Source organism: Xiphias gladius, chromosome 8, assembly GCF_016859285.1.
Source record: "Xiphias gladius isolate SHS-SW01 ecotype Sanya breed wild chromosome 8, ASM1685928v1, whole genome shotgun sequence".
Lineage (NCBI taxonomy): Eukaryota > Metazoa > Chordata > Actinopteri > Istiophoriformes > Xiphiidae > Xiphias > Xiphias gladius.
The window spans coordinates 25,071,908-25,087,651 of record NC_053407.1 but is presented as its reverse complement, the minus strand read 5'-3'; the positions used below and the strand labels follow the sequence as shown (position 1 = coordinate 25,087,651).

The following is a 15,744-nucleotide window of genomic DNA, read 5'->3' as shown; positions in this document are numbered from 1 at the left end:
GGGCAAAGGAAAGAAAAGAAAAGATACATCTTATAGTTTGCGTGAAAGTCAGCAAAGCAGCAGTTACATTTACTATTCAAGGGGTTTCTTTGCGATTTAGATCGTTCAGGTTTCTCCGTTTATTCCAGCCCTCTGAGCTGCCACATGGGTGCGGTGTCTGACTGGCCAAAATGGTACAGCACATGTCAGAAGGATTAGACGATCACAGGAAAGTATCCGAGTATCAATTCAGTATACTTCGCTGTGATTGAAAACTTTCCCCGACTTCCCCGTCTCGCACATCCTGTTGTGTTTGCAGCAGCGGAGAGCAAACAAAGGCAAAAGAGAAGCGAGGACTCACAGCCAGAGCGGTGGAGTACGAGTTGAAGATGTTGATCCTGAACTCCTTCAGCGCTTTCTTGAAGACGACATCCACCATGGTGTCCTTCTTACCATCTTCAGAGTCCAGGTCAGCGATCTGGAGGGACAAATACTTTTCAAGCAAACGGTACAGTACTGGTCACTGAGACGACTTCATGTTAAAATGTAACGTGGAATGTAAGGTTTGCTTCAAAAATTGGACCCTGTGCCAATGCAGCATGATTATTCCAATCCAAAATAGGTCGTAAAGGCATCTTCTAATGCAATTTTAGCCAACAAATGTGCAAAGCATGAAGATAAAATACTATTTTGAATCTGATCACAGCACCATCATACCCACAAGTCCTGGGGAGAGTCCTGGAGTGTGTCTAATTGCGTGTGTGCCTGTAGTAATTTAGACGTAGTAGTAGTAGTTGAGGTCATGGCAACCTAATGAATTTGACCAATAAATCTGACAATAAAAAAGGCAAAGCGCTAAATCAGGACACTGTTCACATAATGGACTAAAATAATGTTTGCAAGATACAGGTTTATTTTTGTGTTTGATTTCGGCACAACAACAGGCTGCTACACTGGTAAGGGCTTGTAAACTACAGGTGAGACTTGATACACTCCCCGCGGGTTATCCACATTAACGGGTACGCTGTCTCTGGATCAAGATGATGCTAGTTCTTTTTTCATTTACGTTCACTTATCGATGCTTTGAGCTCGACAAACACAATACTTTTTAACCTCCACTATATTGAGGTCGTCGGTAGAATCAAATTAAGCCAAAATTATTTCCATCCAATTTTAGGGAATTTACCCTTTTGGACACAGGGAGTTCTTTTGTAGCTGTAACATAAATAGGGGATGTACCTTTACTAATTTGTACCTTGTGTTTCGGCTAATATAACGCAACCATTTTATAGGACCTGCAGACACTATTAACACACAGACACTAGAACAACAGGGCCCTTGGGGGACCCACACAAAGATAGTGGGTCTGTTGAAACTCTCTATACATTGAGTGTGTGTGTGTGTGTGCTTAATGCGTGCAGGCGCACGTTTGCCCTCTGACCTTCTTCATGAGGAAGTCGTTCATGCTGCGGTAGTCGTGGGCCGACGTGAGGATGTGCAGAGCGTCGTTCTGCCACTGGGCGGGCTCCAGAGCGATGCTGCTGATCTTCACACTGCGACGCCTCCTCATTTTGGGGGACGGCTCTTTGTTCTCCTTACTGTCCCTGACCCCCCGGGAAGGAGCCGCCTCCAGGTCCGGACTGCGAGGAGGAGACGGGCCTTCTGAGAGACGCAGAAGGAGGTGGAGAAAAGAGGGATCACTAAAGCTAATTTGTGATTTTATTAATCCAGGAGTGAAAGGCTGAAATTCCTTTAGGGTGCTCTGCTGCTGCTCTGTTTCTCATCGTGACCTCTGGCCTCTGAAAACTAATAATTACACCGCAAGGAGCATTTATGCTAGTTGTTCGGAAACCATTTGTGTGGTTTTGTATTTGTGTGTGCTGTAGATGTGTGTCTATAAATCTACACCCAAAGGCTAAAGACGGCACATTTTGTGTACAGGGGATTTACCATGTGTCTCTCCAGCTTCAGTCCTGCTCGCCTGCTTCTCTCTTGACAGTTTCTTCTCTCCATGTTTCGTCTTACTCCAGAATCGCATCTTCCCTCTCATCCTGCTAAATGACAAACACGGCTGATTAATTAAAGATCAATTTAAAAATAATCCAGTGTCCATGTCTTTGATTATTTACAATTTAAGCATGTCCCGTCTACGTCACATTGCAGTTAAACCACCAAAGGCACAAGACATATAAATGTACTGAAGTCTTTCAGGGGCAAGAAGATTTTCTATGTAGATACACAAAGAAACACTTGGCGGGGATCTACCTTCCATCTTGACTGGAGGTTTTCCTGAGGACCTCCACCTTGCCCAGGTCTCCTGATGACATGGTCTTATGGATCTTCTTCTGGTCTTTATGAGAAGGCTGGAGAGCAGAGAACAACGACAACCACTTTACTTCAATCGGCTGCCCAATCTCTGGCTTCTGGTTTCAAACTTGTCAAAGGTGCTGAAGTTTCGATGGGTTGAGTTTAGCGACATTCAGCGGCGCGCAGTTTCCTGTTTAACACAGGTTGGTTCATCTATGTGGACTACTGGGATACATGCACAAGGGACAGTTCTATTATATTATGGAGTAATACGTTTTCTATCATTTGTTCTACAACCATAGAAAAATATAGTGTATAATGGCAAATCACTACTAGTAAATGTTTGTAAATAATATAAGTAACTACATTCAACATTTAAGTAAAGTATTAGTTATAAATATTCTTGTCCTGGTGTGTATTCTACTAAATCTACTGGTATAACGATCTACTTATTCTGAAGAGACTGAAGAAACCAGTGATATCACAGAGAGTAATGTTGATGTTGAGAGTGTTTGAAAGAGAGGAACAGAGGGTCATGCTCTAGGAGCCTGTTAGAAAATGACGTCGTTAGTGAGAAGTTGCTCTGCCCGAGGTCTGAACGGCTCCGGCATGCAGGAGCAGCAGTTGGCGGGCAGCGCGCCACAGGCCAGTTGTCGGGGGTCAAAATATGCGGGGACTGGACGAGATCTTCGGAGATCCGCAGCCCGTAGGTCAAACGGTTCTTACTGTAAAAATCTGTTCACCATTAAAGAAGAGTTAGGTGCAGGGCTACCTTAATGTCTTGGCACTTTAAGTTTCAATCTAATATTCTTCATTTAGGACAACTGCCACATTGTGAGAAGTTTTCTTCTGCTCCTAAAAGTGACTGGTAGCATTCCCCATTTATTCCGATAAAGGTGCCAACAGCAGCAAACAAAAGATTTGAGGCTGTAGCCACTGCTTTCAGTGATGTTCTATATATTGATAGAAGAAATCAGCTTTACCTAACAAACACCTTTCCAAACAAGTAAGTAGTCAATCATTCGATTACTTAATCAACAGAAAATTAACTGCCAACAGTTTTGACAATCAATTAATTATTTATGTTGTTTAACCATGAAAAAAATGTTTTTCACATCTCATACTAAACAGTGGAGTAGTTATGTGAAAAAAAAACATCCCAAAATTAATACATAATAAAAATAATTGTTTGTTTTGTGTTAACTGAAGTAAAATATGAAATTTAACTCCGAAAATGTTGAAGTATCCCTTGACAAAAAAGAGATATTCTTGAGACGGAAAAGGGGGCTGAAGCCTAGAGGTGAGGTGATCAGCTTGGGCTGGTTTTCAAACCAACAGCAACCAGAGCGACGTGCAAAGCTCTTCACTACAGACCCACCACGGCGACGGTCTGTTTGAGTGAAGCGAAGAAGCGTCAGTCTGTTCATCAGTAGTGAAACAATCCAGTGAAAGTGGAGTTAGCAATGTTAAAAAGCCCCCTCCACCCCAGCTGCTCGGCCAGGTCCACCTGAGAAGAAGGTGGAAGGGGAGGGCAGCGGAGTGGAAACTTGTTTGGAGGTCACGGGACCCCCAGAGATCCGGTATTTTACCATCTCTGAGTCACTGTGACAGTCAGCCTCGGGGTGGGCGTGTGGGGAAGACAGGGCGGGGGGCAGCGTGCGGGAGTGGGCGGGGATGTAGTATTCATCGTCGTCGTCTGACTGGGTCGCCCCCTCAGAGTTACAGCGGGTGAGGAAGTCGGAGCGCGTCCGGGACATTCGAGCTTTCTTTTTGGGGCCCGGACGGACCACCTGCTTCCAGGCAACCACAGGAACACCAGGTCAGCTGCTACATTGTGTGTGTGTGTGTGTGTGTGTGTGTGTGTGTTTGTGTTTGTGTGTGTGTAAATATACATGAGATCTTGGAATTGACTTCATGTGTACAAGACTATGAATCTACTGAAAAATAAATGTAAACCTTATTTGACCCTGGATATGTAACTATGTTTAGACGTTTTATAAAAATTTTACTTTAGCTCTGGGAGACAAGACTGTTCAAAGGTCTGCACACAAAAGTGATTTGGTGATAAAATTCTGTTTAAATCTTTCATCAAATTAAGTTATATATTTCGACAGTTTTATTTTCATACCTATCAGCTGTACATAAGCTCCATCTGTGCTTCTTTATCTTGTGTAAACTTTTTAAGTAAATCTGCTGTATGCCTGTGCTGCTCTGATTTCTGTACGTCTGCTCTTTTCCGTATATTTGTGAGCACAATGAGAGCTACTCCAAACCAACTCACTCAGAACTATTGTACTGTATGTGTGTGGAGACATGTGTGTGTCTCATTATTAATTGCAAAGAGATCATTCTGCACACATCAACAGATCACTGTGTAAGAATGAAACGATGTGCACACAGCGCAGGGGGGAGTATGTGGGTGTGTTCACATACGTTTGTGGGTCCTACCTCTCTGTTTCTGGATCCAGCAGATTTAGAGTCGTCCCTGAACATGGCAAGGGATCTCTCCTGGTTCACCAAATCCTTATCTGACCTGCAGCACAGAACCAGACGTTCAAAGTTTTACAAAAAGGCTCAAATGAAAGCTACTGAAAACAAACAACCTTTTTGAAAATGCCTGGTAAAAAATGTGGCTAAGTGCTTTAAGTGCTGAATATACATCACATAATATTGTTTTCTTGTATTATCTGAACAGAATATTTATTTAAAAAGTCCTTTGACTTGACGGTATAGGTTTGGGGTTGTACAGAATTCGCACTGCACCTGGAGAAGGGATATAATTAAACAGCCACAATGTGTTTTGAGATACTATTAAAGCAGACTTGGTACACTAGCATGTATGTATGTGAACCATGGCACAGCTAAACAAACATCACAAAGGTATGATTGGGGCTTCTCCAAACTGCACTTACAACCTTCAAGATAAGGGTTCACTTACTTGGAGAAGGGCAGCTTGCGTCTGGGTGGGGAGAACACTGTGTTGGACGGTTTCTCCACCATGTTCACAATCACAGTCTGGCCTGAGCTCTTCTTCTGGGCTTTGGGTGGTTTGGTGTCCAGGATCGGGCTGGGAGCCTCCTGTGCAGGCTGCCCCACCTTCCTGTCCTGCTGACTGGGAACAGTGGGCCTGGGCTCCAGGATGATCTGGATATCCACCTCTGAGGAGGAAATCTCCGGTACTTCTGGACTTGATCCACGAGTGGTTGAAGAGGGGACCTTAGAGGACTTGTCCACCCCATTTACATCTCTTTTGGCCTGGGTTCCAGTCCCATTAGCCTGCTCGATCTCTGATCCCACCTCCAAGCCCACAATGGGGGTCATTTGAGAACTGAATGATGCTGTTCCTGTTTGAGGAGCTCTTTCCAGGGTTTGGGCTGCCAGCAGCTCCCCCTCCTCCACAGGGCTCTCCTTCTGCATACTGATTAAAACCACTACTGGCCTTCGAGACATGGACTCCCTTCTCTCTTTGTGAGATTTGCTGGGGTTTTCAAATTTTGGTTCATGAACTGGACTTTGGTCAGAAGCGATATAAAATGTTGCCCTGGGACCCTCGGTTATAGGCTTTTCATTATGGTTTGAATCCCTCAGACCCTCATGTACTTGAATATCTACAGTTTGGGATTGTTCTTGAGGTGCTGTCGACTGGGAACCAAAAGCTCCAGAGCCTTCAGCCTCCATGTCCTCTACACTGAGCACTTCAAAACTTTCATGACTAGCTGGGGATCCTCGGGGTGAATGTCTGTGATCCTCTTCCAGCTGAGAGGAACTGTTTTCTGGGACCGAGTCTTCTTGCACAGGACCTCCCGCGCTGGTGGTCCGGACCTTCAGAAGCTCCAAGCTGAACTGTGCCTGCTCCAGCTCTCTCATTCGTCTGCTCTCACGCTTTGAACGGTTCTTATGGCTTGTCTCATCTACGCTCCTACTCCGCTCTGAGTCCTCTTCTTTCTCTGTCTCTCCTACATCGAAGAAAACTGGCTTAGAGTCTTCAGGAAGTTCTGCAGGGACATAACTTTCCTGTCCTGATGAGGTGAGGTCCTCCATGGTTCCTGCGTCCATCTCCGCCGGTGGACTCTGTTGCCTGCTGAGTTGCACTCTTTCATGCTGTTCTGTCAGTTTTCTGAACCTGAAGACATTATTGGTGGAAAAGGCAAAAGAGTCATAAAAGCAGGCAGAAAACAGAATATTTCACACACCAACATGGTTTTACATAAAAGGCTGAAAACATATGCCCATTGTTTTTTTTTTTTTTATTTAAATAGTTTTTCACAGATTTTTGGCCACTTAGGGGTATTGGAAACATGTTGTGAACAAAACACTGACATATCATCACCTTTCATGTTTATATGGTTAGCTTACAATTGCTCATTTACGTACATTTTTATTAATTTCGAGCCATGTTTCTGGCCACCCAAGAAACATAAGTCTAATATTCAATCTTTTAACTCTATTTTTTGGTTTCCACCTCCTCCCAAGAGAAAACATCTGTCTCTTAAGGTGCTTAATGCCGGACTGTGTTTACCGGCTAGTCTCTAACTGTGCTGATCAGGTAGAACAGAGCTATATGTCTGTGAAGATTCTCAGTCATCCAGGTCATTGAATTGTGTAAGTGCTAGGCGAAGGCAACTGAACTTGCTAGAAGTTCTTGAAGACGTTTCGCCTATCACCCGAAAGGCTTCTTCAGTTCAGTTCGGTTCACTTCAGAATAAACTGATGAACTTCAAACAAGTAAAGTTGCCTTTGCATAGCACTTACAGAATAGAATAGAGCTAGTTTTAAGGGCTTTTCCACTGAAAACAGTTTCCAGGCTGCGGCCAAAAATGGTGCTGTGAGAGCAGTGACAGTGACTCAAAACAATTAAGTTACGGGCTGGAGATCCAAAACAATGAGCTGAAAGATGCTAAAACAATCAGTCGAGCTGACTGCGGGGTCAGGTGATAATTCTTTGAGGGTTTATTTCTACGAGCGACACCTCCCACATATCCATGTTTATTGTTGCGGCTTTAAAAACCCCCACACTTTATACAAAAGCATCTGCAACCCAAAGCTGTTGTGTTTCCTGCTCTAAGAAGATGGCGATCACTGTATTTCACAGCTAACAAGGTCCTGTCGCAACAAGCAAAGCTCGGGAAAGGCTTGGGGAAATAGAGAGTGAAAATAAAAATGGGGGGAAAGACAAATGTCCTCGACCGAAACGTTGTGTTGCTAATAACCTCAGTGCTGACAGTGTTCAGGATTCAACCTTTCCTTGCACGTGTCTTCATTGTCGTACGCATCTGCCTGCCAGGTGTGAATTAGATGACACTAAATCTAATCTGATTTTCACCCATTATCATAACGGAAGCTGTTGCGGATAAAGTATTTTAAATTTCATTTTAAAACAAAAAGCAACAAAAGCCTCATTGACTTACTATCCACCCAAAAAACCAACCACACACCCACTTGTGCTCTAACGCTTCCATTCACCTGAGTCTCGCCAGGTATCCTCTGCCCATCGTCTGCAGCTGCGTCACAGTCCTGTGAATCCGACAGTAGCGGCTCCTCTCTCTGAATCCCCGCCACGCTGTCTGAACCGTCACGGCTGCCAAAGATCTGCGATGGCAGCAGTTTCTCCAGCTCCTCTGTATGACGATGGCAGAGTCCCGCCACTGCAGGAACCTCCTGCGCTCCATGTAGCTCCTCCAGGCCGCCTGCAGACAAACCGCCGCCCCCTCCTCAATGCTCGAGTCTATGGTGGACTGTTTGAAGAGGCAGCATCGCCACCATTGCTGCAGGAAAAATGGAAAAGGAGAAAATGTTTTTAGTTACGGTGAGAGGTGGAAATACATGCTGCTTTTAGATAAACATCCCAGTTTTACAACTTTAACCTGAATGGAGTAATGACAAGATTGCCACTTGTAGGACCAATCATTCTTGCGTTTTCTTCAACTAAAGATTTGAGAAAAACATTTCTGTGATACACACCAAACCCCCTCAGAGAAATGACGGATTTTCCCTTTTAGATTTGACATACTTGATGAATTTTGTGCAGCAAATGTGGATATTTTTCAAAAGGAAAGGGCGTTAATTTCCCTTTATAACCCTCTAAAAACATCTCACTTCCTGCCGGGTTGACCCAACACCAACTTTAGGTGAGACCCAAATAAGTAACTGAAGTTTGTGGAATTTGATATTTTTGTTATTTGTGGCAAGTTACAGTATGTCAGGCCATTGTGATACAGTACGACTGACTTATCTGGCGCTTGCATCTGGCAGACATCACCAGGATGTTTTTAAAAAAGTCAAACAGGCTGAGGACACCTTGCATTATTTTGATTTGACCTTGGAATAACTTCATTTTCTTCCAATTCAAAACTTTATTCAAAATCAAACTGGTGCAGTTCAGTGTTTCACTGTGGACCGACGGGGTTTGTTTTCTTTCAGCCTGACAAAGATATGGACAGCTCCCCTCTGAGGGCTCCTCCAGAAAAACATACTGACAGTGGCCTGAATGCAGCGTTTTCGTCCTCTTTCAGTCCTTTCACCTTTTGCTTTATTTAATTTTTTCTCTCCCTCTGTCTCTCTTTCTTTCACTCCTCAGAGAAATAACATGTACATAGTCTGTAACATATCTTTTCTTTCCTTTCTTAAAATCTCTGAATAAAAAAGGGTGAATAAAGGCCCCCTTTTTTTTCCGAATCTACAAGCTTGACATGATTTGTATTAAACGGCTCGCTACTTTTATATCCAGTTAGGAAAATAAAATAGTGTTTAAATTTAATTGTGTAAATTGTTATTAGTCATTTTGTCAACCAACACATTCAGTAATTCATTCAGTAACCCCCTGCCCTTTAAAGAGTAAGTTTGATAACGCTTTATTTTACAAGTCCAGTCTGTGGAAATCAGGTAGAAATAGGTCTGTGGGTATAACTGCTGAGTCGGTGAAGTTTTATAGCTTGGAGCGTGTTTTATTTGTCGATCACCGTCAGTTTGAAGCACGAAACTGAGGAATTTCCAGTGCAGCTGAAAACTCTAGGCCAACAGCAAGGTAAGAAGTTACAGCACTGCAGGTGGTTTTCGGGGCCTGTTCAGTTACTCTTCGATGAGAACAAATACGTTTTAAATGTTACCTTGTTGTTCTACAACATGTTACAAATGGTAAAACACTCATTTTGGAGCGGAAGTCAATCCCTCAAGTATATGCTTCATATTACAGAGTGAGAGCAATAATAGCCGGAGTAATAAGTGGAAAATGTTGTAAGGGGATAAGTGCTTATCAGATGTAATCACCATATTTAAGGAGCCCTGTTCCTTATATATCTGGAGTAAATGCACAACTATTAATCACTTTAAGCTTACACAGTCTAGGGCTGCATAGCGATAATGGACTGTGGAAACTCCTCCCGAAATGGTGGGTGGAAGAAGCTTTGCTGTGCAGGATTGTTCAGCTGATTCGTGACACGCTTACAGCAGTAATTTCATAGCTAATCAGAATTTGAAGTATTGTTTCAAACGCATGAAGGAGTCCACAGGAGCCAGCGTGAGCGTTTCTTAGACCCCCGCCTTTCCTCTTCCCATCCCACCGTCTCACCTGGATGGCACAGGCAGCTTGTCTCATGTTCACGAAGTGCTTCCTTTCAAGGACGGCCCTGAAGCGGCGCTGCAGTGTGACGATTCGCCGCAGGACTTCCTGATGGAGGAGGGCCTGAAGTCGCTGACGCTCCACCTCTCGCAGGAACACCTGCGTCACACGGGAACATTCAAACTTTCAGGGTCGCGCACCACAGCAGTACATCGATGAAAGCAGATGAAGTGGTTTCCGGAATCCATACCATCGTGTTGCCCACTTGATACCCAGCTGGCAGCAGGTGAATCCGTCTGAAAAACTCCCTGATACCTGACTTGGTTGGGCTCGTGCCTCGAGGCAGCAGCACGTGAAAGTGATGCACAAAGTCCTGCAACGCAGTGTACGTATGTGGTCAGAAAAACATTTCGTGGTATTTAGAGAGACCGACCTTCAATTTTTAAAACCATGTGTCAAAAATGGCAGTAAAATAACTGTATTCCTAGCAGACTAATAACTGTGAATCTCAACGTCTCACTAAATAACTGAGATGAATAATTTAGCCATATTTGTGCAGCAATAAAAAGCAAGATTAGAATCAGAATCCTGCTTTAGTGGCCAAGTATGTTTTAGGCATACTAAGAATTTGACTCATGTTTTCAGTGGCTCTCAGGGAACTTACACACGGTGCCAAGAAACAAATGTACTGTGCAGAGGGACAGACACAAACATGCCGCTTAAAAAAAGGACAACGAGGCCAAACAAAGACACGCAAACCCCAACCTATACATGAGAGATACAAAAATACACATACAAATCAACTAAAAATCCCATCGAAGCAAATTTAAAAAAAAAAAAAAAGTTTAAATATGGAAAAAAAAGCATTTTAAGCGAGCTACTGAATTCTTTAACAACCAACTGTTTTTTGTTGGCCATCTCCATCACTGCACTATGAACTAATGAGACCACGGGACAAATAAATAACATGGCAACACTAACATGGCACTGACTGCAGATCTGCTGTTTCACGGTACACTGTGGCAGGAGGGGATTACCTGGAAGGTGTACTTGATGCTGTATCCGGATTGGCGGATCCGGACGGTTTCCAGCATACCTGTGTATCTGAGCTGCCTGAGCACCAGGCTGTCGTTGAAACGCAACGGCAGCTGAGCGAGACACAAGGGGAGAGGGTGAATGTAACAGAGGCAGAAGCCACCACCGGTCAGTCGTCACAAGACGCTCCGTTTATGCCATGATCCTGCCGCAGCAGAAATTACCTTCTCAGCGTTGGATCGAATGCACTTGACAAAATACGGCTCCGACTGATCAAGCGTCTCCATCAGTTTATTGAGGGATGCCTGCGAACGCAAGCAAGTGACATCACGCCCTCGTCCGATAGCAAAGACAACGTGAAACAATAGCAAAAACAAGCAAAAATGTAGCATATCGCATACAGTAACTATACTGAGACACAATCATAAAATGACCATAGCCAACAATAAATCAAGAAAACACACATAAAATAACGTGTTAACAGCTTATATTCTGATTAAGTCTTTATTTGTGCCCCAATATCTAATATGTATAGGGAGTATAGTAAAATGTACTATATTTATAGTGTAGTAGAGGTATAAGGGGTATATAAAAATCGCTATTCATGACTTCTAAACCTGTATGTTTAATTACCTTTTACTTTTTTGAATGGGATAAACTTGAACATTTTCAATCCTGCAAACAATCAATCTGCTGTGTCACTGATGTTTTTTTGGGTTTTTTTTTGTAATTCTCTGATTGTCCAGCAGAGGGGGACGGAGGCACCGACCTGGAACTGTGCGCTGATGCTGGGCGGTTTCTTCTTCTTGTGCAGGTGGAGCAGGGACTTGGTGATGCGGTCGTGCAGCGTCACGCTGCTCAGGTAGCGCAGAGACTTAACGTCCAACAAGTGCTGCACGCAAGAAGAAAATAAATAAAAAATACACAGAAATGAAATGAACAGGCATATTAGTGTTTTTAGTTGGTGCCTCTAAAACTGTTGTTTTGTGTCGTGTCAGGTTTGTGTCTTACCTTAGGAAGGGTCGGCTTGCTTTTGCAGTTTTTGTTCCTCCTAAAGATGAGAAATGCGGTTTTCAGTGGCAGATGGTAAATGCAGAATTCATGGACAGTCTGGGCACAGCGGTACCATTTAAAAGTGGGTTAACATTTAATGTTACACATCGACATTCCTGGAGTTGAAAAGACCCATTCCTCACGGTTCCTTGAGATTTCCTGCTTTTTAGCCCCTAAACACTTCTGTCTACGCTACCCAAAATGCAATGGGATGGCATCTTCCCGCTTCCTCTGTCACCTAGAACTGTATGTTGGGGAAAATCCCTGGCACACAATACAGATAATAATATCAGACGCTAAAGCTGAGTGACGTCCGCGTTTTCAGACTGTAATTTTCATGTCCGTTAGCTCGGACCACCAGCTTGGGAAGGGTAGACAAAATAACTGAATGCTGTTTATGGGCTATACGGGCTCTCTAACATAAATCCGGCGAAACACTGGTGTGAGTTTGGCTCGGTGCGTGTCTCACTCACAGCAGGATACCCTGAGCTCTCTCCAGGAGCTTGCTGTTGGTCGAGTTGAGGAAGATCCCGTCCTCCTCCAGGGCGGGACTTCCCGTCGAGGAGAGACGACTCGACCTGGAGCTGCGGCCGTTGCAGCCGACACCGTAGCCATCCCTGGGGGGAGGGGGACAGTAAAGAGTGGATTCACAACAGGTTCGGCAGCACAGGCGACAGGTCCTTGTTACACACAGAGGTAGTTGATTCAAAGTTAGCATCAAGAATTGAGCTGCGTGTCCCTCTCCGATCCGGTGACTCCAGCAGTCCAGACGACCTCTTTGCCTGCATCGGTGACAAGTACTAGGACGTTGGATGTCCCAAAACCTTATAAAAATTTAATGATGATAAATCTTCAGGTCACAGTCTTAGCCTGCTAAAGAGTAAGCTTGGTTTTATACCAAGGATTTTTTGACTCCCTTTGTGCCCAAGTGTTCCCTCAGATTGGTGGTTGGGGCTCCCGCTGGTTATTTCAAGGTCTCGGGTAGCGACCAAAGGCGACCGGGCCCCAGACTGTGGGATTCTCTGCCTACTGAGACCAGACAGGCCACATCCTCAGCGCCTTGTGAATCCCCCTCTTAAAGCATTAACATGTGTTTAATATGCTGCTGGGTTTTATCATCCCACTCTTGCCATTTTATATTTTATCACCCAGTATTTTATCTCTTGGTGTTTTATGATCCCTGTGTTTGTTTTTTATTTTCATTTGTTTTATCTGCTGCCTTTATTATTTTTATTTTTTTCTATAAAGCATGTTGTAACTTTGCTAAGGAAGTTGCTATATAAATAAAGTGTGTTATTATATTCTTATTTTTATTATACAACACACCAAAATAATTTTTATGATTTTGGATGAATGGAGAAAAAGAAAAACTCTAAGCCCTTGACTCATACACATCTTTGGCCATCTCTTGACCAGGCCGACAAATCTACTAAACCTGTCTACAGTATATTCTAGGTTTGAAGTTATTTAAAAAATCGTGCTATAACCTGTAGTGTATCTTGGACTCACCAGCTGGCTTTTTCGTTCAGGGCGTTGGTGCCTTGAAGATCGGACAAAGGAGTCCGGGGATTCTTTCTAGTGATACCTGTGTGGAAGGAGACGAGGAGAGAAGAAAATAAAAGCAAGGGGGAGGGAAAAAAAAGGAAAAGGAAAGATAAATGAGCTCGCTGGAATCATCTACACACTGCATCCCAGTCACACCCTGGTTGATCGGGCACTTGGAGACCTCCACAGTCCTCCTCCGTTACATTCACGTTCACGTCTCTGAAGCAAACCAACCACCACCCGACTTTCACCATGAATGCGCTGCATTTTATAAAGAGCCTTCTTCAGCTGCTTCCTCCCAACTCTGCCTCCTTAGTCTTTGATCCTGCTGGGTTGGTGTTTTCTTTCCTACTTTTATCCACTACTAAAGCTTTATCTTGCTCTTGTCTTAGCCTGGCACTACTTTTCCCCAGTCAGCCTCGAGGATTACGTGTGTGTGGGCTTGTTTGACTACATTGGTGGGATCCGAAAAACAGGGGCCCGCTGTACTTGTGTGGTCCGGCAGCTTTGTGGGGACCCAAAATGGTAGACCCCACAAGTTTAAAGGGCTGTTTGAGGGTTAAGACTTGGTCTTAGGGTTTAGGATAGAATGAGGTTTAGGTTAGGGTTGGAGTTGGGGTTAGGCATTTAGTTGTGATGTTTAAGGTTAGGGTAAGGGACTAGGGAATGCGTTATGTCAATGCAGGGTCCCCATGATCATAGCAAAAGAAGGTTTTTTTCCCTTTTCCTCAGTGGCTTTGGCAGTGGAACATTAACGCGTATGGAGTCATTACATATAAAAAAACGCAGCTAATGAGCTGGGTGTTTCCTGTTTACAAAGGCGGTTTTCTCTTGTTAAAGCTTAAAGTGACTGCTTTCAACATGCAATGACTTATTTCACAAAACCAGAGTTAACTCTGTATGTTGTCGTCTTCAACAGTGAAGACACGCAGACGCTTGAGTGATGGTAGTTCCCGAAACTGTCCGAGATGCTGGACGGAATTAAAGAAACCGTTCGACACACGCTCATTCATTTTTCAGCTGGTTAGCTCGGCTTAGCACAAAGACTGGAAACAGGGGAAAACGGCTAGCCTGGCTCTGTCCAAGGGTAACACAATCTACCTACCAGCCCCTCTAAAGCTCACTGATTAATATGTCATTTCTTGTTGGATTAATTTGGAAAAAAAAAAAAATCGTAGTGTAAAAATGACGATTTGCTGTTTTACAAGGGGATTATTTGCCAGACTATTTCTTGGCCGGGACCAGCTACTTCCCGGAGGGTGGCAACTGTAGCGGTATCAATCCTCTCGTCTTACTTTCGGCAAGAGAGAATAAATCTAATTCCCCAAAAACTATTCCTTTAAACCAATGAAATGTTTTAATTTAACCGGGAGGCTGCTGGTTGTCAGAACATTAGTGACACATGAAGTTTCATGTGCTCCAGTTTCTGTGTGGTCCACTTGGAATACTAATTGAGTACTTCATTAGTGTAGTACTGCATTTCCATAAAGTTTGGGGGCTTTACAAGAGACAGATTTTAAAAACCAGAATGGTCAAAATTGATGCGGCCGAGGTTTTGTCCCAACTTTTAGTCCCTGTTATGGGTCAAATGCCAAAAACGCTTTACTCTCCATTTCTTGTAACGCAGCTCCATGGCGTCTTTTCATTAGAATCTACAAGTCTCGTAAAAGTGCCCACGTTGTTCAAGCCCCATGCCATCAGTTTGTAACACATGATTTCCATTTCCGTCTTCAAACCCAAGCAGAGATAAGACCCCTGATGACATCAATAGGGATTATTTTCTCAGACTTGACTGATCCTCCAGAGCCGCAGAAGACATCCTACAACTGTTTTTACAGGCTGAGCAGCACTAACCAAAACTAAAACACCCATCTTGATGTGTAAAATCAGTGGAGTTTCCCTTTAACAGAGGAAACTCTTTGACTGAATTGACCTGGAAATTTCTCTGCGAGTCAATTTCAGCGCAGGCGGCTGCTAAAATTCGCTGGGGTTATGTGCCTTAAAAGCAAACTGCTGCTTTGCAACACGATGACACATGACATGTACACACACACACACACACACTTGGACGTGTGGGCACACGATGACACACTCAACCACACAAAAAATGCGCCGCAAATACATGGTTATCAGCGGTAAAACAAGTGATAACGGATGACCAGAAAATCTGGGGGATTCATTAAACACTGCTGATCCACATGGGGCTGATTCATTTGTCTGATCTGTCATGCATGGGAATATGTCTGGTTATGAGCTTTGCTCCCTAA

General features: G+C 43.8%; 1 protein-coding gene across 9 annotated transcripts in view; it reads right to left on the bottom strand.

Annotated features, from left to right (window-relative positions):
- LOC120793171 (unconventional myosin-IXa-like) overlaps window positions 1-15,744 on the bottom strand; it is a 163,690-nt gene that overhangs the window by 14,392 nt on the left and 133,554 nt on the right. For 5 of the 9 annotated variants that reach the window (XM_040132969.1, XM_040132973.1, XM_040132970.1 and 2 more), the window contains 16 exons: window positions 13,442-13,517; window positions 12,406-12,549; window positions 11,891-11,930; window positions 11,649-11,771; window positions 11,104-11,184; window positions 10,882-10,992; window positions 10,095-10,217; window positions 9,854-10,003; window positions 7,750-8,051; window positions 5,225-6,409; window positions 4,735-4,819; window positions 3,876-4,079; window positions 2,245-2,342; window positions 1,930-2,033; window positions 1,421-1,641; window positions 341-457 (listed from right to left, as the gene is read on the bottom strand). In XM_040132969.1, the coding sequence (XP_039988903.1) occupies window positions 341-457; window positions 1,421-1,641; window positions 1,930-2,033; window positions 2,245-2,342; window positions 3,876-4,079; window positions 4,735-4,819; window positions 5,225-6,409; window positions 7,750-8,051; window positions 9,854-10,003; window positions 10,095-10,217; window positions 10,882-10,992; window positions 11,104-11,184; window positions 11,649-11,771; window positions 11,891-11,930; window positions 12,406-12,549; window positions 13,442-13,517 (3,164 nt within the window). The remainder of the gene's footprint in view (window positions 1-340; window positions 458-1,420; window positions 1,642-1,929; window positions 2,034-2,244; window positions 2,343-3,875; window positions 4,080-4,734; window positions 4,820-5,224; window positions 6,410-7,749; window positions 8,052-9,853; window positions 10,004-10,094; window positions 10,218-10,881; window positions 10,993-11,103; window positions 11,185-11,648; window positions 11,772-11,890; window positions 11,931-12,405; window positions 12,550-13,441; window positions 13,518-15,744) is intronic. The other 4 variants (XM_040132972.1, XM_040132978.1, XM_040132971.1 and 1 more) reach the window with 3 other exon arrangements.